The 24,579-nt window shown below is 25.6% G+C and overlaps 1 protein-coding gene across 1 annotated transcript; it reads right to left on the reverse strand.

Annotated features, from left to right (window-relative positions):
* Nucleotides 1–22,080: 22,080 nt before the first annotated feature.
* On the reverse strand, nt 22,081–24,536 carry LOC135923315 (heterogeneous nuclear ribonucleoprotein A1-like 3). The gene is made up of 6 exons (XM_065457998.1): nt 24,224–24,536; nt 23,981–24,188; nt 23,824–23,940; nt 23,699–23,782; nt 23,485–23,586; nt 22,081–23,443 (listed from the first exon to the last, which is right to left on the reverse strand). Exons 1-6 carry the CDS (start codon nt 24,473–24,475, stop codon nt 23,367–23,369), a joined length of 840 nt encoding a protein of 279 aa, XP_065314070.1. The 5' UTR covers nt 24,476–24,536; the 3' UTR covers nt 22,081–23,366.
* Between the last annotated feature and the right edge of the window lie 43 nt (nt 24,537–24,579).

Consider the following 24,579-nt stretch of genomic DNA (forward strand, 5'->3'; position numbering starts at 1 on the left):
ATTTTAATTTTTTATTATTTTAATATTTTTTTAATTAATTTAGTTTGATTATATTTTTATCATATTATTTAATAAAGATTTAGTATCATTTTAGTTCTAACGTTTATTATTGGACGAATATTATAGAAAAGTATATATAATCGAGGATATTAGTCTGATTTAGTATCATTTTAGTTCTAACGAGGATATTAGTCTGATTTAGTATCATTTTTTTCTAACCTTTCTTATTTGACAACGGTTCTAATCTCTCAATCCTTAATTAATTTAGTTTGATTATATTTTTATCTTATTACTTAATAAAGATTTAGTATCATTTTAGTTTTAACCTTTCTTTATTTTACAACGATTATAATCTTCCAATTCTTATTCTAATTTATCAAAATGTTACAATGATGTTGGAGAGTGGAGGCGACAGGGCAATTTCAACAATTCAGTCTAATTAACTCTCCCACTAGCCTCAGCAATATAAATATCAATCCCATATTGGTACAGGAGATTCTAAATAAAGGGGGAAGGGGATGTATGAAATGACGATCGACACAAAGACAAAGAATTAGGTCAATGAAACATGGTGTCAATATCAATGGTCGTAATTCGAAAAAGAATAGAATTAGTCGTTTAATTAAAAGGAATTCGTCACAAGAGATCGTTATACGTACAAGTGATCGATGTAGCTAAAAGAAATTCGTTATAAATTTTTATTAAAGATATATGGTTGACTGTTATTTAAGTTGATAATATTTAGCAAACTATCAGGTTGTTGATTAACCAAAAAATCTTCATAAAGAGAAACGGCTTTTCGTCATTAGAAAATTTATGCCGCAATCGAGCTCAATTAGAGATCGGATTTTTATTTTGGATCAAAAGATACAAGAAATCATTATCGTATAAGAGATCTTAAGGCAAAGTGTATTGACAAGAAGACCAGGATGCTATCGTTAATCGTTGACAAATTATAGCCAATTGCTTATCAAAAATTTAGTATAAGATAAAAAATCGAACAAGAAGTCGTGGAAACCATCGTTACTCGCAGACAAATTATCGTCAGTGGTTTACCGTCATTAGTTACTAGAAACCGTTAGAAACAAGCAAAGACTAGGATAATGTGGGAGTAAAACGAGATATAATTAAAGGAGCTAGAAGAATGTATCGGGAACCATGCCTTACTCGCAGAATGGTGGGACTAATCTAAGTGGAAGGGTGTTGTAATTGTTAAACCAAATTACAAAGCCGAAGGATATTCAAATCTACTCAAGAAAAAAGAATTAAATTTCGAATGCAAATGATTTAAAGAAAGAGGAATAAAAAAGAATGATTATTCAAATTAAAGAAAGTTCAAGATTTTTTCAGTTTGTTTGTAAAACATTATGTAAATGAAATATAGAAAAGTATATATATATTCGAGGATATTTGTATAAACAAAGATCATGATTTTACGAACTTAATTATAATTTTTAATTTTAATTTTTTATTATTTTAATATTTTTTTAATTAATTTAGTTTGATTATATTTTTATCATATTATTTAATAAAGATTTAGTATCATTTTAGTTCTAACGTTTATTATTGGACGAATATTATAGAAAAGTATATATAATCGAGGATATTAGTCTGATTTAGTATCATTTTAGTTCTAACGAGGATATTAGTCTGATTTAGTATCATTTTTTTCTAACCTTTCTTATTTGACAACGATTATAATCACCCAATCCTTCTAAATTCTTATTCTAAATATTCAAAATGTTACAACGATATGAAAATGAAATATATTTAAAAAAACGAATTTTTAATTTTAAATGATAACATATGTAAAATATAAAATAACAATAAAAATAAAAATATATTGTATATTGTATATTTTTTATCTCATAGTTAAATTAGATATTTATAAATTTAATAATAAAATTTATATTGTTAAATTAATTAGATAGTTTTAAAAATTTTAATTAATTTTTTATAATTTTTAAATAAAAGAAAAATCATTTAATTTGGTAAATATAATGAGAAAGTAAAGGTAATCGCTAATATGTTTAAGATTAAAAATTTTAAACCTAGAGTAGTTTCTAGATAGTCCAATCGCTTAAATATTGATGCATTTACGATTGAGGATTTTTATAAAATAAATATATTTTCCCCTTATTGATACATTTTTATTTCAATTAAAGGAAAGATTTATTAGTCACAATTTTATTTTAAACAGCTTTTATTTTCTTTTGCCGGTTGAGTCTAAAAACACTTGAAACTCGAGAGGATATTAAGAAAATCTCAGAGTTTTATTCTGATGAATTATCAGGATCGTATGTTACTTTGTGATGTCGAATTTTGGTATAAATATTTTGACAGAATAGAGTACTCTTTGAGATAGCACCGGTGAAAGCCGTTTAAATGGATTCGCAATATTAAATATTTATAAGGAGTTTATTCTAGATAAAAATTTGATTCTAGATGAATTAGTCAAATCTCCGAGAAATGTAGACCTCTCTTTATAAATTCAAATTATAAAATTGTTATATTATTATAATATGATCTTAGTCATAAAATTTTTATATTCAAAACGTAATTAATGAGTTCTTAGTCATAATATTTATATATTATACTATTTTTAATAAAAGTATTGTATTTGCACTAAGAATTAGTGATCTGCATCAGGCCTAATTTTTCAAACCCGGCCATGCCTGAAATTATTTTAAAAAAGTTTTGCCGGCCCGAACCCAAAATTATTTTAAAAAAGTTTTGTCGGCCTGGCCCGAATTTATTTAAGTATAGAAATTCATTTTTATAATTACTCAAAATAAAAGATATATGTTATATGGCGTCTAGTTTTCATAAATAAAATCAAATATTTTTATTTTACATAAAAAATTTAACATAAAATTGATATATTTAGATATATTTTAAAAAATCCAAGGCCCGACCCACCCCGGCCCGAAATTTTTTAAAAAATATTAGGCCCGACCCAGCCCGATCCCGGTTTTTCTTACTTTTGCGGATCTCTAATAAGAATTATTTATGTTTTATTAATATACTCATTTGTATTAATTACATTATAATTGTTAAATTAGATTTTTTTAAATACCGCACAAGAATTTCTCATATTATATTGTAAATCTATTTTTTTTTAAATATAGTTATTTAGAATAAATTTTTAATATAGTATAATATTTATACATTTTGAAATTTATTTTATTGTATAAATAATAAATAAAATCTATAATGAAATTCTCTGCAAAATTTTGTCATAAAAAATGGGAGGTTTGGGGGCTATTTTATTTTTCTTTCTACACCGAATGGATTGAATTAATTTACAATTGACTAAACATTGATAAAATTTTCAGAATAATGTTTTCAAATATTAATTATAAATTTGGCCAAAATTTTGTTACTAATATTTTTTTCCATTTATGCTGGCTACTATAGTGGTTAGACACCAATAAAGCAGAAAATTGACAAATATTTAAAAATATTTAGGGGGAAGCCCCCAAAAAATTTTACCCCCCCCCCCCCATGGATCAATCTTGGCTACGCCACTGATTATATTTTATTGTAATTACTTTATTAAAAATACAGTTATTTACATTAAATTTTTAATATAATAATCTGTATAAATGAATTTTTTTGTATATTATCATTATAAATGCATGATTAAATGAAGGGATGTTATTTATACTAAAGTATTTTAATAATAAAAAAATCTATAATGAAATTCTCTGTAAAATTTATATGTAAAAATTTAATTAGAATAATTATTTTAACATTGAATAAGATATATTGAGTGATCATAAAAAATGAGAGGTTTGAAGGGGGGGGGCGAATCTTTTTCCTTTTTACATCGAATGGATTGAATTAATTTACAATTGAAAATTTAACATTGATAAAATTTTCAGAATAATGTTTTCAGTCGCTTATTAATCATAAATTTGGCCAAAATTTTCTAATATTTTTTTTATTTATACTGGTTACTATTGTGGTTACTGGTTAGACACTAATAAAGCACAAAATATTGGCAAAATTAATTAGTATTTCTAATTGTTCAGCCACAAAGATGATATAAAGATAACTACTAAAAAATTAAATAGTTATTTTTAGAGACCCAGCCGAAGGCCGGAGAAAATGAAGTTTGGGGCCGAAGCTCCCAAAAAATTTAACCCCCCCCCCCTCGTAGATAAATTTTAGCTACGCCACTGTTATTCACTTTTCTATACAAAATAATCGAATCTTATGACTAATATTATGTTAATATAGGTTTTAGTTATATTATATTAAATAAGTTTTTAAAAAAATACATATTTACGGCACCAGTGGCGTATCCAGGATTTTTTTTGGAGGGGGGGGGCACTATTAGATAAATTTTTCCTCCATAAGTTTTATTGGAGACCTTTAGGCCACTTATTGTAGACCTTTGGCTATATTAGATTTTTACAAAAATAATTTTGGGTTTTCCCTTTTTAAAATTAAAATCTTTAATTTAAAAAAAAAAATTTTAAAATATTGTATACATTTTTTGGAGAAAGAGGATGGGGGTAGTGTAAGAGAATTTTTATTAGCTTAAAATGATATTTACGACTCCCTTTTATTACGCGTCCGTAACACTCGAATATTTTAGATAATTAATAGTAATGATATTAATATGAAGAAATAGAATAAACAATTAGGGCTTGGCTTCAAATACCAAAAAATATGAAGAAAAAAAGTAAGAATTGACACAGCAATTATATGAACTTTTCAAATTTTCTTATGATACTAAAGAGCGAATTGCAGAAAGAAATAAAAAAAATTTAATATTCAAATTTTGACACATAATGGTTGTAGGGATTTTACTATATTTAAAGATTATCCGTGTTATTCATAAGGTATAATTCTATACTTCCTGGCGTGCCAATTAAAAGACATTTTAGTGTGTCTAAATTTTGTTTCCGGATAAACGGTAATGCCTTAGTGATGAAATTTAAGAATGTTTTATAATTAAAAGCTATCGATAATATTTTATAATCATTTAATTATATAATTTATATATGAATAAAGTATAAAGTATAGAATTGAATAAAATAATATTTCGTTTACTTCACAAGTTGGGCTCAATAGTTTTTTTTAATTCTGACAATATGCACATTTTCCATCATTATAATAAAAAATGCATCTTGTAAATTGTATCTGTATACATTTTTAGGCCTTGTGTCGTATCTATATACTTTTTAGGCTATATATCTTACCTCATTATTATAATAAGAAACCTGAGGACATTTGATAATTTTCGATCAGACAAAATTAAATAATGTTTTATTATACACCATGTTTTTTTATATAATCAACTAAATCAGAAGTATCTACCAGAGGGGAATATGACGCAATATAATTAAATAAATTAGGGGATGGAGAATCGTAGGGGAAACATGGGAGAAAGGAGATGGTTTTTCTAATCCTCATTAGAATTCCCTGTTTTTGCTAATAAAATTTAGGAGGCAGCAGGGAATAATATTTTTAGGAGGGTGGTAATATCGTCAATGGTTGGGAGGGGGGGGGGGTAAAGTGTCTATACTACATTTCGTATCTGGTAATACTGTAAAATTGAACTCTTATAGCGGTTATGTTGGCCAAGAAGATGGTCATTTTTTGATTAATTGTCGCTATTCAATTGGAGCGAAAATATACGCAATAATACACACTATATTTTTTAAGCTTGTGATCTAAAATGTTGCTCAGATCATGTTAATATAAATAAATTTAAAATTATTTGTGCTTGAAGCAACATATCAAAATGATGAGATTTAAGTTTTTGACATACTCCCCTTTTGTTCCTATTAGCAACGAATTGAATTATGACTTTAAAATACTACATTTTATTGCCGCATTATATTTTTATTGTCATATTTCCTATTTATAGGTACTAGTATTCTACTTAAGTATATTTTACACAAACTTATTATCGATAGAATTTTTATTATGTTATTTATATTATATTATAATCCGTTTATAAAATTTATCAATGAACTATAAACAAAACATTAGGGGAATGGAAGTGTTAAAACCAAGAAACAAAAGTAGATTATAAGATTTATTGGACCCAAAATCAAAACGCTAAAAGCACGAAAAGTTTTTGTGCAAAAACCTTATAGGTATGGGAGACTGGGGTTAGTCGAGCCGATTTTTACAAAATTGGCTATAGCACCTGGTTTTTTTAGATAATATAAAAATAATATATGATTAGATACCTAAATCTATACTCTATAAATGTGCATCATAAAAAATTTTAAGAATATAATCATTTTTTTAAATTTTATTTTTTGTAAAAGTGAAAATTTTATCCAACAAGCCCCAATAGCGTGGTGAGGCAAACCACTTCAAGGGGCTTCCTAAACCATTGATTTTTTTAGGCCATGATAAATTGAAATGCATTTGTATTTGTTAATAATGATACGTATAGAATATTTTATTGTTTTATTATTCAAAATATCATAATACTTATAAATTGAAACTAAAAAATTGAAACTTAATTTTGGTTAATTTAATAAACATTTTGGACATAAAAAAATAAGGATCTTAAGGAGAGATTATAATTTCTTAGAATAAATCCTAAATACTAATCATAAAACAGCCAAGAAATTGCCTTTTCAAGATTTTAAATTTTTTTTCATTATTAACTGCCATAATTGACGTGTATGGTTTAGCAAGCCCTTCTAGCTCTAAATTGACAAATCATGATTGGAATAATATCTAGATATAATAAATAATTATAGAGAGTGTTTAAACTTTGTTATAAAATTTAATTTACATATAAATGATTATATATTTTAATAAAAATTAAAATTCTGTCATGTAAAAATCTTTTGAAAACTTCATCAAAATTTTATTTCTTAAATGAAATTTTTAATAATTAAATATTTCAAAAGATTTTTTGTCTATAGATGTAAACTAATAAAAACTATATTAGGATAAAATTTTAACCTTCTGGTGTATTTAACAAATGAGTTTAAGTGGTTTGCCAAGCCCCGGGGTTTACCTAACCCCAGTCTCCCCTAGTATGCAAATACTAATATAAGTTGTAGTTGTTAGAGTTATTCCTGAAAATTTATCAAACAAAGTAAATTTATTGAGAAGCTTTAATTACTATTATTTTACTTTGTATATAGTTGATACGATAAAGGGAATGCAAATATACTCCCATTTTCTTAATAAAATTTAACTTTTTACGGATTTCTATATTTTATTTTGGATTGGAAAGATTAAATGTGTAAAAAATCAGAATATATAGTTTAATTAATAATTGTATTTTTTCAATTAAACATGATTATTAATGAAATGATAGAAATGACCACAAAATCTTTGATAATGATGTGAGATTTTTAAAAAAATAACAAACTCTAACGAATTGGATATATTTTTATAAGAAATCGAATAAATATTAAAATAATTATTTTAAATAATAAAAGGAATTATTTCGAGAAGAAAAAAATGATTTGACTACCTGGACTCGATGATCAGTTAGAATTTAGAATATAATATAATTTTGGATATCATATTTTTTTTAAAATATAAAATAACTTATTAAATCAAGAGTAAGCGAGATATTACATTCCTATATGAACTCCAATCTAGATAAATAGTATATTATAAGTTTATATAAACATGCAATTATCCCTTCATTTTTATTTAAAAAAATTATTTAGTATAATATGTTTTTAATTAACTAATTGACAATTAAAATACAAAATGAAATTTAAAATTAAAGGTTAAATCTTAAAAATGCTTATATTTTTTACCTATAAAGTATTACATTATTTTTATAAAAAAAAGGAGTTCAATAGTTTTATTTAAATTATGATAATAAGGTATAAAGTATAATTTAGTAAAACTTATGAGTCAATAAAATGATATACATAATGCATAAATTAGGGGTAAAAATTATATAATTCCCCTATTCGGAGTCATTTGCATTTCTTGCTTTGGTGTTGGTCTTCTGTAGGACATATTCAATTATTTATTTTTATAATAACATATTAAAATAATAAAATATGTGTGAGATGTTATAAATTAATATAAAATTTTGTAATATTGAAGAAAAACCTTTGAGGTATATAAATATTATTCATACCAGCCTTTAATAAAAAAAATATATTATCATATAACAATATTATTTGAATAAAATTAAGAAAGTAAATTCATAGAGTTTATAATTTATTTTTTAAAACCAAAAAATAATATGTTGAATTGAAACCATATTTATTAACATGATTGGGCAGTATGGCGGATTACATCTACTTTGAACATTTTCGATGATATCTTGTATCTTAAGATTTTTTAGAAGTATTTATATATTTATCAACTTAAATTTCAAAAAGATATATCTACTTTTTACTTTGATAATTAATTGTCTATATTGTAAAAATATATTTTGAAAAAATAATATTAAAACTTATAAAATTTGTATAAAAATATATTAGTTAAAAAAATATCAGTGGTAGAATAACTCGTTGGGATTGAGGTCACCAGTAATGAGTCTCCTTTTATTACCGAGGACTTTGATGATTTCCACATATTCCTAAGTGTTAATAAATAACTAAGAGTAAAAACAGTGTTCATTAGACCGACTTATTTATTTATTTAGAAATTTCTGCCTTATTAATGGTGGAAAATAATAGATTAGAGTTCGCTGCAAAGTCTATGCAGGTGTAATTCTAGGTCAATAGAAGTTTATTTAACCAGGAAATGTCATCAAGCAAGGTACATTATAATTTAAGAGGCCTACTGATACTGGAGTGGATGGGGTATTAACATTTTTTAGAGAAGCTAAAGGAATGTTGTTAATGGATTTATGGCTGGGTTGACATCCGCAAGAGAAAGTGCAGTGTATGGGATAATAAGTATTCGAGACAATAAGTTGACCGCAATCAACGCAAAAAGAAAGTACAACGGCATTACAACTTAGACGGAGAGCTATGGGTATGTGTAGTTGTTCGAAGGTTATTAGGAGAATTGTATATAAAACATTAATAATTTAACATGATTTAAACATTAAAAACTTAATTTTAGTACTTTTTAATGTTTTTTATTAAAGTTGTCGGCTTTGCTTTAGCTCTCATTTATGGTGACCATGATAAGAGCGAGGCCTTGTATAACAATGTTTAAATTATAAAATACGTCAGCTAACCGAAAAACTAGAAAAGGTAGAATGCTAAAGAGTTTTCCTATAAATTTCTTGAACTGTATTTGTTTGAATGAATATAACTATCTGTTAAGGTTGGAAGGGAGAAGAACAAAATTAAGAAAGTGTTTTAAAATTTTTATTTTATTTATTTAAAAAATTATTTAACTAAAAATGCAATATATTTTCATGCTTATATAGTTTACAAAAAATCTATTTATACAAAAAATCTATTTAATAATTTATATAATCAAATTATTATAAAATGAGTACGTAAGGTTATTATAAAGAATAAAAAAAATCAATCCGTAAGGTTAATATTGAGTTAATAGATAGCGAAAAAAATATTTTAAAAAAATCATTCAGGACATCTCAACATTCCACCCTTTAAGAAATAAGCTCCGCTCAAGTTCTTCTTGGACGTGAATCTTTTCAAAATATAATCTTGATATCAGGGGGGGGGGGGGGTAATGTTCTATTTAGACTAGGCCTCGTAACGTCGGCTGTACAATCTTTTTCTTGATCAATGTGTATTCTTTCGAAAGGCTTATCGTTAACATCCAAGGATGCTGTGTATTAATGGGATTATCGGTTCAAATGTTACATGATTTGCATTCTTTTATTTCGTTATCAATATCATTGTTAATTGCAGGCCACCAAAGATATTCTTTAGCTAAATGTTTGGTTTTGCCGGCACCCAAGTGTCCTTCGTGTAAATGTTGTAATATTGATTTTCTTAAAATTTTCTGTATGATGATTTTATTTTCTTTAAATAAACAATTTCCTAAAATACATAATTCCGTCACCATATTGTTATATGTTTTATTTTTTATCGTATCACCGTTTCTAATGCCGTTTATTATTTTCATTAATTCTGTCGTTAGAAGTTTCTTTTTCGATCATTTTAAAGTTAATTGGTACGTCCCATAAATCATTATTTTCTTTTATATCATTCACAATGTGTATTTTTTCTTCTGAAGGTGTTAATGGCAATCTGGACAAACAATCTGGTACCGTATTATGTTTACCCGCTCTATGTCTTATATAGAAGTCGTAAGCTCCCATAGCAATGTTCCATCTGTAACCTCATCGACATGGATGAGTTTTCTTTTAAACCTTTGGAAAAAATGTAGATCAAAGGCTTGTGATCGGTGATGATTGTAAATTTTGTTCCAATTAGATATTCTTGAAATCTTTTCATTGCAAAAATAATCTCTAACGCCTCGCGTTCGTTGTTAGTTTAATTTTCTTTCGGATTTTAGTAAGGATTTTGAGGCAAAAGCTATCGGCTTTTCTTTGCCGTCCCCTTCTATGTGAAATAAAATAGTTCCTAAGCCGCGTTTAGACGCATCAGCGGCTATACCTATGGGTAAATCAGGATTGAAAGTTCAATGTAGGAGGTTGACTGATTAAAGTTTTTAATTTTTTATAAAATTCTTGATGTGGTGTCCCAAGACCATTTATCTTTGTTGATTATTTTATATAGTAGATCTGCCAGATCCGCAAAATTGTTTAAAAATTTACGGTAATAGCTCGCCATGCCTAAGAAAGTAGATAATTCTTCTGAATTTTTTGGTTCCGGCATATCTATAATTGCTTTTATTTTATCATCGTTGGGATGTATACCATGTTTGTCTATATCGTGACCCAAAAAGCGTGTTTTATCTTGCAAGAATAAACTTTTGTCGAATTGGGGGTTAATCCATGATGATCTTATCGAATACTATTTCTATGTTCTCCAAGTGTATCTCATCGTTATCACCGAACAAGTCATCTATGTAGAATCTTTTAAATCTCCGAAAACATGTTCCATAGTCTGTTAAAATATGACTGAAGATGTTGTCAGTCCGAACGGAAGTCTCGTGAATCTGAAGTACCCTTTATATGTGAATATAGTATACAAATCTCTAGAGTCCTTGTGAATAAGAATTTGCAGGAAGGCTTGTTTGAAATCAATTTTACTAAATATTTTGCCTCTAGCTAACTTGACAATCAAATCGTTAATTCTAGGTATGGGGTATTTGAAATCTTCAAGCACTGGGTTAACTGTGTATTTAAAATCGGTGCACAGCCTAAGACTCTCATTGTTTTTAAAAACTGGTGTGAGTGGACTCGCCCACCAGTATCCTTTTCGATGGTATAATTTTTGGCTTAGCATTTGACTTTAGTCGTAATCTAACTTGAGTTTTCATGACAGATTTATAATTTTGACTTGCAATTGGATATCAATTCCGCCAAATCGTCTTTATGATCCTTATCAATCATGCCTATGAATCTTTCAAGTAGTTATATTTTTAAAATCTCTTAACCATGATCTTCCTAGTAAAGGCAACTTGTTACTGTTTACGATTAATGCATTTAAAATTTGACTCGTATTCTACATTCACTCGCGTTGTGCCATCACTTGTATCGTCTTGCCGTCGTAACCTGATAACTGTATGTTGGACTTCGTAATGTTTTTTATGCCTATTTTCTCAATCATATACTTTGGTAGAATTGTAAATCTCCCCGTATCTAATTGTAGTGAATTTAAGACGTTATTAATTTTCACCATATATGCATCATCTTTAATTTTTGAACTTCGTTTTCTACTTTATTTAATCAATATTTAAAATAAATTATAATCTTTCTTACCGTTTCGATCTCTTCTATATTAACTGTATTAATTTTATTTAAATAAGGCGCTTGATGTCTAGGATTATGAGTCATATAATTTTTATTGTCACGATCGTAAAATTGTTGATGCACGATGGATATATTATAACCTCTAAAATTTTGAAACGGTTGTCGGTTGTTGTCAAATCTGTTGTGGTTTTTGAAATCATTAAAAGGCTTGTAATTATTATTATATCCATAATTGTTATTATTAAATCTATTATTATTGTTATCTCTTGTGTCGTGATTATTGAAAGGAATATAAGGAGTTTCTCATCTATTTTGATCTTGAAATCTGTCATAGTTTCTTCTTGGAAAAATAGTTATTTTGGTTGTTAAATCTTTGGTTGCCATAATATGGTCGAGTCTGCCATGATTATCTAAACTGATTGTATTATCATAATGTGTGTTGCTCTCAGTATATGGCATCATCTCATTTTGTCATATCTAGTATTAGTTGATTTTTTGTCTACTCCCTCCAAATATTTTAGATCAGAGTGTGTGTTGTCTTTGATAACAATCATATGTATAGATGTTTTAATGTCAGTTTCGTCTAATTCTTTGCCTATCTTTATAATGTCATCTCAAATGAGTAAATCTTTAATTCTGTATTTAATTTCCTTAGATGAGCTTGATACCTTTATTTTTTCTAAAACCCTGTCATATCCGATAAATTTGCAATCCATATTGAGCTGACAAATACGGGTAACCCAATCTAAAAAACTTTCGCTCTCTTCTGCATTGATTTCACTAATTTTTTTGTTTTGAATCTTGGCAGGCTGTAATAATCTCAGTTTGTTGATAAGTGTCGACGATTTCTTGAGATCGGATTAAGCGCATATTGATTGTAGTTTAGAAAATATGTCATCTGGTAAATTATGTAGTAAGGTCGTGGCGTTATCGTCATCTGTGCTGTTATTATTTTTAAAAATAAGTCCAATTTTAGAAATATGTATCAATGTTTCCTATATATTTAGGAAATTCGCATTTATATAATATAGTATCATTAGAAACAGTGGGTTTTTTATCGCCCACCATATTTAATTAATTGTAAAAATAAAATTTCTTCTTGCCTATTTTAATATTATTTATTTATTTTATTTTTAGAAATGTGAAATAATTAATATGAAATTCATCTTTATATTTTAATAAAATTTTATTTGCAAAGAAATTCATAAAGATAGCCGCTGCCACCATGTTAAGGGTGGCAGGGGGAAGAACAATATTAAGAAAGTGTTTTAAAATTTTTATTTTATTTATTTAAAAAATTATTTAACTAAAAATGCAATATATTTTTATTCTTATATAGTTTACAAAAAATCAATTTATACAAAAAATCTATTTAATAATTTATATAATCAAACTATTATAAAATGAGTCCGTAAGGTTAATATAAAGAATTAAAATATCAATCCGTAAGGTTAATATTGAGTTAATAGATAGCGAAAATAATATTTAAAAAAAATCAATCAGGACATCTCAACACTATCCGAGATAGATAATTGAACCTACTATTAATATGCAAAAAATAAATATAGTTGTTTAATTGTGAATTTCCTGTAGGTGCATATAAACGTTTAAAGCATATTATACTTATATTTTTAATAGTAATTGCAAATAATTTTTCATTAAAGTTTATAATATATCAGTAATAACATAAACATTGAAAAATTTAAATCCAGTTTAATATAATTGGGTATTATATCATACCTGAAATTTTTATTTTACCAGTCGCGTTTTATTTTACCAGTCGCGTTTTATTTGAAAAATAATTAAACTCATATTTATTATATGATTAAATATTTTAAAAAATTTCTAATTGCTTTTTATTAATCCAAAAAACTTTAATTAACTCTTATTTTAAAAAAGCGAAAATATTATGCTACATTTTATCCTTTTTATCCTTTTTAAACCGGGCTCGATTTGTTTAAAAAAATTAAAGGGCAATAAACGCCAATTATTTAATGCCCCCTCCCCAAAAAAAAAATCAAGCCATAATTTTTTAGATTAAAAAGATTATTAAAATTAGATCTTATATTTATAAAATTAGGCCATGAGGAAAAATAATTGGATTCCACCAAGTTTGACTCCCGAATTTCCTAGGAAAGTTTGAATATATGGCAATTACCTGACCTTTTGAATTTCTTGACAAATTTTAGATAAAAATTAAAGTTGGTGTTCGAATCATACATGATAAAAGAGGGCCATAGTTAATTCTTTATGTATTTGTAACTCTAATTGTGTTTGAATAAAGATCTCTAAAGTAGTATGCTTGTGTTTTGCACTATAATTTATGATCAGGGAAAAATTCTAAAAAGACGAGTGATCAGCTATAATCCAAAATAATGGGAATCCATCTGGCCCGTTTTTGAAAAAAATAAAATAATTTAGGATCTTGAATTATTTTTTGTCAAATTTTGATATTCTTTGTCCCATCCCAATTTTCTAAAAAAGGAATCAATCAAATTCTAAAAAAAATGAGGATTATAGGTCCTATAATATTCTTTATTAAATATATAATTTTATAAAAAAAATGTATAACGCATTTTAAATTTAAGAAGATTTTAAAACAAATATAAATTTTCTAGTTTGTAAAAAATACTCTGATTACAGATGATATTCTAAAAAAAACTTTTTGCCATATAAGCGATTAATAATATTTAAAAACGTTGTCTTGTAAGAAAATAGAGGAATCCCCCTGGGCAGAATTTAAAAAATTGATAATGCAAATGTTTTAAAGAGGAAAACCAGTCTTCGCCTTTGGTGTTGATTTTATTTGTGCTACATTATACAAATAAGGGCATGATAGATTATTTTAATTAAAAAATTTGGCTAGATGTTGTGACTTTGCAGCAGGGCTGTGAATCATCCTTTAAAAACTAGGATTTGGGTTCAGTGAAAAATCCTTGAACGAGGTTCGAGATCAGACTTCAATAAAATAAGGAATTATAAAATTTAATTAAAATATCAGTTATTTTTAATAGCGATACTCATGTTTGAATCAACTCACGAAGTTTTATTTTGTAAACCAACAAAGGACTGCTACATCAACCTCGCAGCGAATCACAATAATTCAAAATGGACAACTTATTGATATTTGACATATTGCATATAATATTGTCATTAGTAATCTGCATCGGACTAATTTTTTAAGCCCGGCCCGGCCCAAAATTTTTTAAAAAAGTTTTGCCGATCCGAACCCGATTTTTTTAAAAAAATTTAGACCCGGCCCGAATTTATTTAAATATAGAAATTAATTTTTATAATTACTCAAAATAAAAGACATATGTTATATGCCGTTTAGTTTCAATAAATTAAATCGAATATTTTTATTTTAAATAAAAAATTCATATAAAATTAATAAATTTAGATATATTTAAAAAAATTTCCAAGGTCCGATCCGAGCCGGCCCGAATTTTGTTTAAAATATTAGGCCCGGCGCGGCTTGAACCCAAATATTTTAAATAGAATCAGGCCACGGGCCGGGTACGGGCCGGACTTAACTTTGCAGATCTCTAATTGTCATAATCTACAAATCTACATTTAAACATTACTTGATTAACATTGGATATTATATAAATTTATATATATAATGTAAAAATATTAGTGATGTAAACGTTATCAAAAAGAAACGAGTTACGGTTACTCGTTACATCTGAAAAATGGAACGCGTTACCGTTACTCGTTACCATTTTACAAAATGAACGCGCGTTACCTACTTTTCAAAAAAGTAACGGGCTACTCATTACTTAAAGAAATTAAATGTTATATATTATCAGTGTTGTTAAACGCTACTTTTAAAAGTAGCGCGCTATCGCTACCGCTATTTTATAAAAAAAGTAGCGCGCTATCGCTACCGCTATCGTTTTCAAATGAGTAGCGCGCTATTAGCTACTTTTTACGCTACTTTGATTTTTTTTTTAAATATTTTTTTTTTACGTAACTTTATTTCCACAAATAAAATATTGATATAAAAACATGACAATAATTTGTTACATATATATATATAATTTATTTATTATTGCACTTTAATAATAATAACATTTCGGTACTGTCATCCCCAAGTCTAAAGCAACGATCAGAAAGTATAAGCTTTGCCATACTAAATAATCGTTCAGCACCAGCACTTGAGGGCAACGCAGTATTAAATTTAATAAACAAACTTTTTATATGAAAAAAATCATCAAAAATATTTAAATTAGTATTTTTATATTTAAAAAAAGCATCTAGAGGTTCAATAATATTATTATTATTTATTTCAAAAAAATCGTCTATGGAAGGCTGCGGTTTCGATCTTGCTATAATATCGTGGTTAGGCATGCCATTTTTTAACGTTACCATCAGCCTATCAAGTTGCCCTTTAGATTCAGTCAAATTAATGTATGGCCAATTTAACTTGAAACTAGGATGATCTTGGTCCGTGGAGAAAAAGTGTTTATCATTTTTATAAAAGAATCATTATCCACCAAGGATAATGGTTGAACTGTATCTATTATAAAGTTCATAATGACTTTGTCAGCCAATTTTTGGGATACACCATGATGAATCCAAATCGGTTAATTTTGTTTGTATTAAATTTGATTTGGAAGTGGGTTTATCTTCTTCCATTACCCCAAAACTTTTGAGATATTTTTCAATCTCTTTATAATTTGAAGTGTGCACAGTCTAAAATTATAAAATACTTAGAATAAAAATTATGTAGGAGATAAGTATACATAAAAATGATTGAAATAACTATTTTAAAATGTTTTAAATAATTTAGATAAAATTTATGAATATATAAAAAAAATGATTGGTTTTTTATTTTAATTTATTTAAAAAATTAAAGATTAACCTACACATTGATATTAAATTTGTTTAATATATTACCTTTAAATGTTTTTTCAAATTAAGGCTGCTCGTATGATTTGAAGAGATAATTTTGCGGCACATCTTGCACCGAAACCGATATCCAGTATTAATTTTTTCTTCAAGATTAAAGTATTTCTTGAATTTTGGGAAAGGATCATCTATATTTTGTTCATTTTCCAAAGAAATTTCAATATCTTCAACAATCTCACACATAACAAGATTTATAATGCTTAATATAAAATGTAAAATGAAATATAAAATAAGATAAAAGCAAGGACATACCAATAACGGAATTTCAAAAATATATAATTTAATGAATGCGCGAAATATAAATTAAATACAGATTGCTATTTAACAACTGTTTATATCTAATATATAACAATAATGTATATTTTTAAATATAAATTTAAATTTCAAAATTAAATTAAATAAAAGGATTATAATTTTAGATTTTATAAAAAATATATTTTAATCATTTTTAGATGTATTTATTATGTAAGCTACTTCGCTACTTTCTAAATTAGTAGCGAGCTAACGCTATCGCTATTTTTTTTAAAAAGTAGCGCGCTATAGCTACCGCTACTGAAAAAAGTAGCGCGCTATTTTAACAACACTGTATATAATGCACCGACAATATATAATAAAACAAAACTACACAAAAAGAACATATAAGATAAGATCTTTTTATAATAAAATTTTCATATATAATTATAATATGAATAAAATTATACAAAAATAATATATTATAAGAAAACATCTTTATGTAACAATTTTTTATTCATTTTAACAACAAATGATTTTCAAAATTTTGATCAGATAAACATGAGCGTTTTCGCTGTGCTAAACACACGCTCAATTGGCGCAGAGGATGAGAAAGTGGTGTTATATTTAATAAACAAAAATTTCAATTCGGGGAATTTATTAAAAATATTTAAGAAAATATCTTTTTTTTGAAAAAAACTTGAAAGATCATCTTCACAGAGATCTTCATTCATTTCCTCATCAAAAAAATTTTATCTTTATCTGAAAATATTCTAGTGTGTGTGTTGGATAAAGAAATCAAGCCTGTTCTTTCTTTATCATTATCTTTTCTCAAATTGGAAATAAGTTCCAGCTTCCTTTATTGACCTCTAATTTTATTTAGGGCCAATCCAATTTAAATAGTGGGTGAATTATTTAAGATAGTATATATTCATCATCATAAATGTGTTTGAATCTATTGAAAATATGATAGTCAACATATAAATTATAAGCAATATTTGAACTGTATACCTTTTATCTACGGCTTCCAGGATTGAATCAATAAGTGGCTTACAAAACTTAAAATTTTTTAAAGCCAATTTTTTAAGTTTTGATATTATAATGGTTATAGTGGGAGTGAGTTATCCCAAATGCATATTTTCTTCGCTCTCTAAAATTGAAAAAGCCGTAGCTATCTAATACATGGTTAAATAATAAGATGCTATATATATATAGTATTTTAATAATAAAATCTATAATGAAATTTAGATTAATTTTTTTAAAATCATTTCATGATTAAGTTTTTATATGTTTAAAATAATTATATATTAATTTATTCTTTACCTTCAAATGTTTTTTTAAGTTTGAGCGTTTTGAATATAAAAATTTCATAACTAAGAACATATTATAATCATATAGCAATTTTAAGATTTGAATTTATAAATAGAGGTCTACTTTTTTCTGAGACTTGGCCAATTCATCTAGAATCAAATTTTTATCTAGAATAATCTCCTTATAAATATTTAATATTGGGAATCCATTTAAATGGTTTTCACCGGTGCTATTTCTTAAATAGGTTTTTAACCTTTTAAAAGTTGAAAAACCTTTCATTAGTGCAGATGCTAATCGGTAAGGTAGCTAAAATAAAAAGCAATGTTATGATATTAGGCAGGGAATTTAAACTGCAATTATACATAGAAAGAACCTGCAAAGCATTTTTAGTATTCCATTCTGTCAAGATTTTAATACCAAAATTTGACATCACAAAATTAGCTATGATACGATCCTGATAATTCATCAGAATAAAATTCTGAGATTTTTTTAATATCCTCTCGCCTTTCAAGTGTATTCAGACTCAACTGGCGAAAATAAAAGCTGTTAAAAATAAAATTGTAACTAATAAATCTTTCCTTTAATTGAAATAAAAATGTATCAATAAGGAGAATAAAAATATTTATATAAAACCCTCAATCGTAGATGCATCAATATTTAAGCAATTGGACTATCTAGAAATAGAAACTACTCTAGGTTTAAAATTTTTAATCCCAAACATATTAGCAATCACCTGTACTTTCTCATTATATTTACCAAATTAAATGATTTTTCTTTTATTTAAAAATTATAAAATATTAATTAAAATTTTTAAAACTATCTAATTAGTTTAAACAATATAAATTTTATTATTAAATTTATAAATATCTAATTTAACTCTGCCAGAAAAAATTTAATATATATATTTTAAACCATGTTATCATTTAAAATTAAAAATTCTTATTTGATTTTTTAAATATATTTCATTTTGATATCGTATATATTATTTTGTTTATAAATTGAAACCGGTTTTTAAATAAAATTAATTGGAATAGGCAAAAAAATTTTTTACGGGGATTATGGGATTCTTTTACGTTACTGATCGAGAAAATAATTGAAAAAACTATCCTTAAAACCAAAATTATTTTAAGGGCTCGGGTTGTGTAAAATTGCTTTGAAGATAACAAAAAACAAAAGATGCCAGTGAAACCTTATTAGTCCATGGGTGGACTGTGTAATATTATAAAATTACTTAATTTTGTTAAGTTTTTTTGGGAGGGGGGGGGGTGTGGGGGTAGGGGTCATTGATTTTTATTTGCAATGTTTTCAAGCATGTATTTTATTTTTATATGAAAAAGAAGAAAAGTAGATCAGTGTAAAAAATATTAAAAAATTATATATTATTTTGGTTCCATTATAAATTATCATTAGCATTGTTTTTTAAAAAAATATATAGTTCATTATAAAATAAGAATAAAAAAGTCTAAATAAAATACTGTTGTGTCCCATTAAAAATATAGAATAAATTACATATAGTAGATTATAAAAACAAAAACTGTTTCACAACAGATGTAAATTAAAAACAATGTTAAACTATAAAAAAGGACATTCAAAATTAATAAAAATAAATGTGAAAATATGATAATGATATGATACAAATAACAATAATAATCATATAAAAAAAAACTTTATACAATAGTTATCGCAACAATAGTAATGATTGCAGTGACGAAAACAATAAATATGATATAATTCCAAGTGATATTACAATTATAATAACTTATGCTCAGTGGCGTCATTAGCTTTATACAAAGGGGGTCTTAAAAAGTGTTTTTTTTAATGTCTAACTTTGGACTATGTACATAATTTCTGAGGAGCTTTGTCCCCACCCCACCCTTTCGGGTCTTCTACCCAATTTTTTTGCAACCTTTGGCCAGTTGTATTTTTATTTATTATTACCATCTACAATTTCTTATAATATGTATATGTATTCGCTAACCAAAATATGATCTAGCACAAATGTAGAAATTAACTCAATATTACTCTGATAACCAATTGAATAAAACCTTTTATAACCCAGTTGTAAAAGTTTTATCTTATAAATTTATTAAGTTCACTTATTGATGTTTTTCAAAATTAAATGAGACATAGAATAGTCATTGTTTGTATGCTAAAAAATGAATGTAATATTGAATTTAAACATTAACGGCAAAAAAAATATAGTCATCTTTTTCTTAGCCAAAGTTAAGTTTATTCAAAAAACGTTAATATTTTTATTTATTATCACAATTTTTATTATCAAATTGAAATATAATGATAATTAATATAAGAATAAATATAGAAATTTAGTAGATATTTTCAACTATAATATTCAAGATTTTTTAATTTCGCTTAATAAATAATATTACATTGTCTATACATATTAATACTGTGAGAAATATAGCATTTATTTATATATGGACATTGAATTGCAGAGTGTCAAAATAAAAATATTACAACACATCATACTGTTAAAAACATAATTAAAAATTAATTGCTAAGAAATTATTAAAATACAAGTAAGGGTAAAAAAATATTTATATACTATCCAAAATATCTTTCATTATTTTGTGTATAATATTTCTATGTCATTTCATCGCTAAATCCTCTAGCATTGACAGGCAACAGAACTAGGGTAGGGTTTCCTCAAATCCATCAAACTGAATATTAAAGGGGGGGGGGTATTAGAAGCCCTTCGTACCAGCGACTTATAGGACAGGATTTCCACTGGATGTCCCCTCAAAAACCTTTGTCAATCCCCTAAAAAAATTTTGAGATGTTTTCACATTATTAATTACACCATTTTATTATAGATGCTCCTTTCATAAATTTTAAAAAGAAAAACTTAAGTTATTTTAGCTTACTACCAACTATCAAAATATTATGAATATAAAAGAATTATTTTTTAGATCATAAATTCAATTAAAAAACCCCTTATTTACAAAAAATGCGTTATTATAGCATATTTTTTGGCATAAATATGAGTTTGCTGAGATGAATTGTAATATATATTTGGTCGATGACCAGCAATATCATATATTATAATAGGTCTATAATAAAAGTATTATTACAGCAATATATTTTGTCCCATTTCATCTAAAAATTTAATAGATAACCCCCAAATAAATTTATCCTACTCCCCTTTAAGACATCTACTCCTTACCCCTCAATAAAAATTGGATGCAAACTGTTCCTACACCCCCCCCCCCCGTTTATATAGACGCTGCTTCACACTTTTGTGCGCAAACCGCGCATACTTGTACCGTATAGAACTATTACTTAAACGTCTGAGTTGATTAAAAAGGGTATCCATATATATTTAATTACTTTATATGATATGGACAGAGCAAATTTTAATTTCAAATTATTATGTATCTATGTTAAATGAGTAGATTGTGTTTGTTGGAAATACTGAACAAATAACTTTATAACATGTTTAGTATATTAGTAAAATCTAGATATTTATATAATTAATAACCCTTGTTAAGTCTTCCAAAATTGTCGCACCGGATCATAGGCGTAGCCAAAGTGGGGAATAAAAGGGAATTCCCCCCCCCTCAGAAATTTATCATTTTATGTAAATATCATTTTATAAAAACCAAAAATGTTTTTTAAGAAATGGAATATAAGCCAAAGATAAGCTTAAGGCAAAAATGAAATGTATTATAATTATTAATAGATCCATAGATTAATAAATAATATAATATAACAAATATAATTTTTTATAAAGTTAGTAATTTCAATTTATTTATTTTAATAAAAGTAAATTATAATTATAAAACTATTGATAAAAGTAAATCATAAATTAAATAAAAAATTAAAGTACAATACAAACAGTGGAATATTATATGTCGTTGATTTACATTTTATCAATTATCATAGGACAATCAAATAATTTTTACCAATATAGCGAATTTTACAGAAAATTATAAAATATTGATAAGGACATCAGAAAATATCTTTTAAAGACATTGTGAGATAAATAATATGAAGATTATTTTTTAATATCATTTTTTATTTAAAATAAATAGATGGCGTTAAATAATTGAATGCAATGTAATATATTCTCTAACTGTTAAATGTCTGTAAAAGTCGAATTTTACCTAGTTATTTGTAAGCAATTTTATATAATAGAGGAATAAAATCTATATTTCTACTTACTTTTTAATAAATTATTACCATGCTTTTATATTAATGTATATACAAGTAATTTATTATTTTATATAAACTAATAAAAATGTATTTCATATTTGTTCCAAACTTATCTTTTTTATTAAAAATTCTCTTGTAAAAATATTTTATGACTATATATAAACTAAGGTAAATTTTATATTCATAAATATTTTATTTAATCAAATAAATTATCCATATTTTTTTATGCTTTTAATAGAGTATAGTGCTTAAATTTTTTTATTAGATGCTTAAAAAATTAATAGAATGGCTATAATTAAATTTTATAATAGTGGACTTGGGTTAAAATTTTTTATAAATAATGGGCGGGTAAATAAAAATTTAAGGGTGTATTTATGGTCCAAAAACCTGCCCAATGCATAAATCAAGCATTTTGTATCCTTATTATTTTAGTTATATAATTTGAATATATAATTGTACAAATTATATTTACACTATTAACATTTACCTTGAATTTTGATTGAATATTAATTAGATTAACATTTGACTGATATTTAACAATGAGAATTTAAAATAAAAATGAAGGAATGGTGGTTGATATGAATTAAAAAGTATTTATAGTATGAAAAAATGTTTTTAAGGTAAGGACATTACTTTACAGCACTAGTTTGAAGTGGTGAATTTTAATGGCATTTTTTCTTTATTTTATAAATCTGAATATAAATAATTTTTCTAAAGGTGATTAATATAATATGAAATTATAATTTTAATTATATTATTTAAAAATTACAATAAATGGAGATATTGTATAAATTTTAGTTTGTGTGCATTTACAATGTAAATGAATAATTCAAATTTAGAGATTCTATATTAATCTGATATGTAAACAATTCATTGAAATTAACATATATAAATTAATTGAGTTTCTGACACAATTCTATTTTTAGAAAAACATAACTGGTTTGTATTATGATGTAAGGAATTACAAAAACCAATCAAGTTAATTTCCATAGTTATATATAAATTCTTCATAATTTTTATTAATTGAACAGGATGAATTCATGTCATTTATATGGTCTAATATAAAATTATTATTCATATTTCCAAATATTTCTTACTATTATGTGTATTCCACATTATTTCATTTGATGGAATATAAGTATTTTGATGAAATCTTTGTTGCTGACTATTTTGCATTTGAGTAAATTCATGGTTTAAATCTAAAAAAGTGTTTTAATATTTTAAGAGATAAATATAATCAGAAAAATAGATTAATCATTTTATATCATTTGTCCCTATCTGTTTTCATCATTAATTTTAAACGTTTTTTACTTGAAAACCCTGAAAAGGTTGTTATATCATTATTTGTGATTGGCAATGAATTAAAATGTTGTCCCATCATGTTATGTATATTTCCTATAAATAAGTTAATTATTGTCATTTTTTATATATAAAACGTGAATCACTAGATCTCATGGGGCTTACAATTTTTCCATTAACTGAGACTAATTCATTTTTGTTCAAAGCTTTTCTTATTTCTATTTTGCAATCATCAACGCTATGAGAATCATATACTATAAGTTGGAATTTTACAAGAAATAATTTAAATTTTACATAAAGCTTTATCAACAGGATCATGATCATCAAACAAGACAAAAGCAAAGCCACGAAATCTACCTAATAAATCTTTTTTTATATCCACAAGTACAACATTCCCAAATTGTTCAAAGTATTCTTTTAGCATACTTTTACTAATATTTTCCGTAATTCCGCCTATAAACAATTTGCTGGCTGTTATATATGCATCAGGTTTACCTTGAAGCTAATCAAACATTAAAAATCTCATTTTTATTTTACTCGTCTTGGAACAGCTCTTTTGGTATCAACTTCTTTATTATCCACTTTATGAGGTCTATCCGACATTGCAATATCCACAGTTTCTATACAATCAAAGGTAACAAAACCAAAGCCGCGAGATTTATGTTTGTTATCTTTCATAACAACACTATTTATAACATTCCCATATTTACAAAATGATTCTCTTATCGTTTGTTCAGTCGAGTTTAAACTCAACCTTCCAATATAAATCTTTTGCAGATCATCATCCATATTTCTTCATGATAAAGTGGAAATCGACTGTTTTTGAAATAGGTTGGTGTAATTGTGTAAATTAAATTCGGTAAATATTTTGTAATTAAATTTTTTAAAATTAC

The sequence above is a fragment of the Gordionus sp. m RMFG-2023 genome, chromosome 2 (genome assembly GCF_954871325.1).
Source record: "Gordionus sp. m RMFG-2023 chromosome 2, tfGorSpeb1-WG-v2, whole genome shotgun sequence".
NCBI classification, from domain to species: Eukaryota; Metazoa; Nematomorpha; class Gordioida; order Chordodea; family Parachordodidae; genus Gordionus; species Gordionus sp. m RMFG-2023.

Bases quoted from the DNA above. Each gene is read 5' to 3' on its own strand.
- LOC135923315 (XM_065457998.1), bottom strand. From the start codon at position 24,475: ATGGATGATGATCTGCAAAAGATTTATATTGGAAGGTTGAGTTTAAAC. The intron at 24,189-24,223 runs GTAAAATAAAAA...ATGTTTGATTAG, and splicing joins AAAGAGCTGTTCCAAGACGA to CTTCAAGGTAAACCTGATGC. The intron at 23,587-23,698 runs GTAAAAAACGTT...ACACTTTTTTAG, and splicing joins AACCTTTTCAGGGTTTTCAA to ATTTAAACCATGAATTTACT.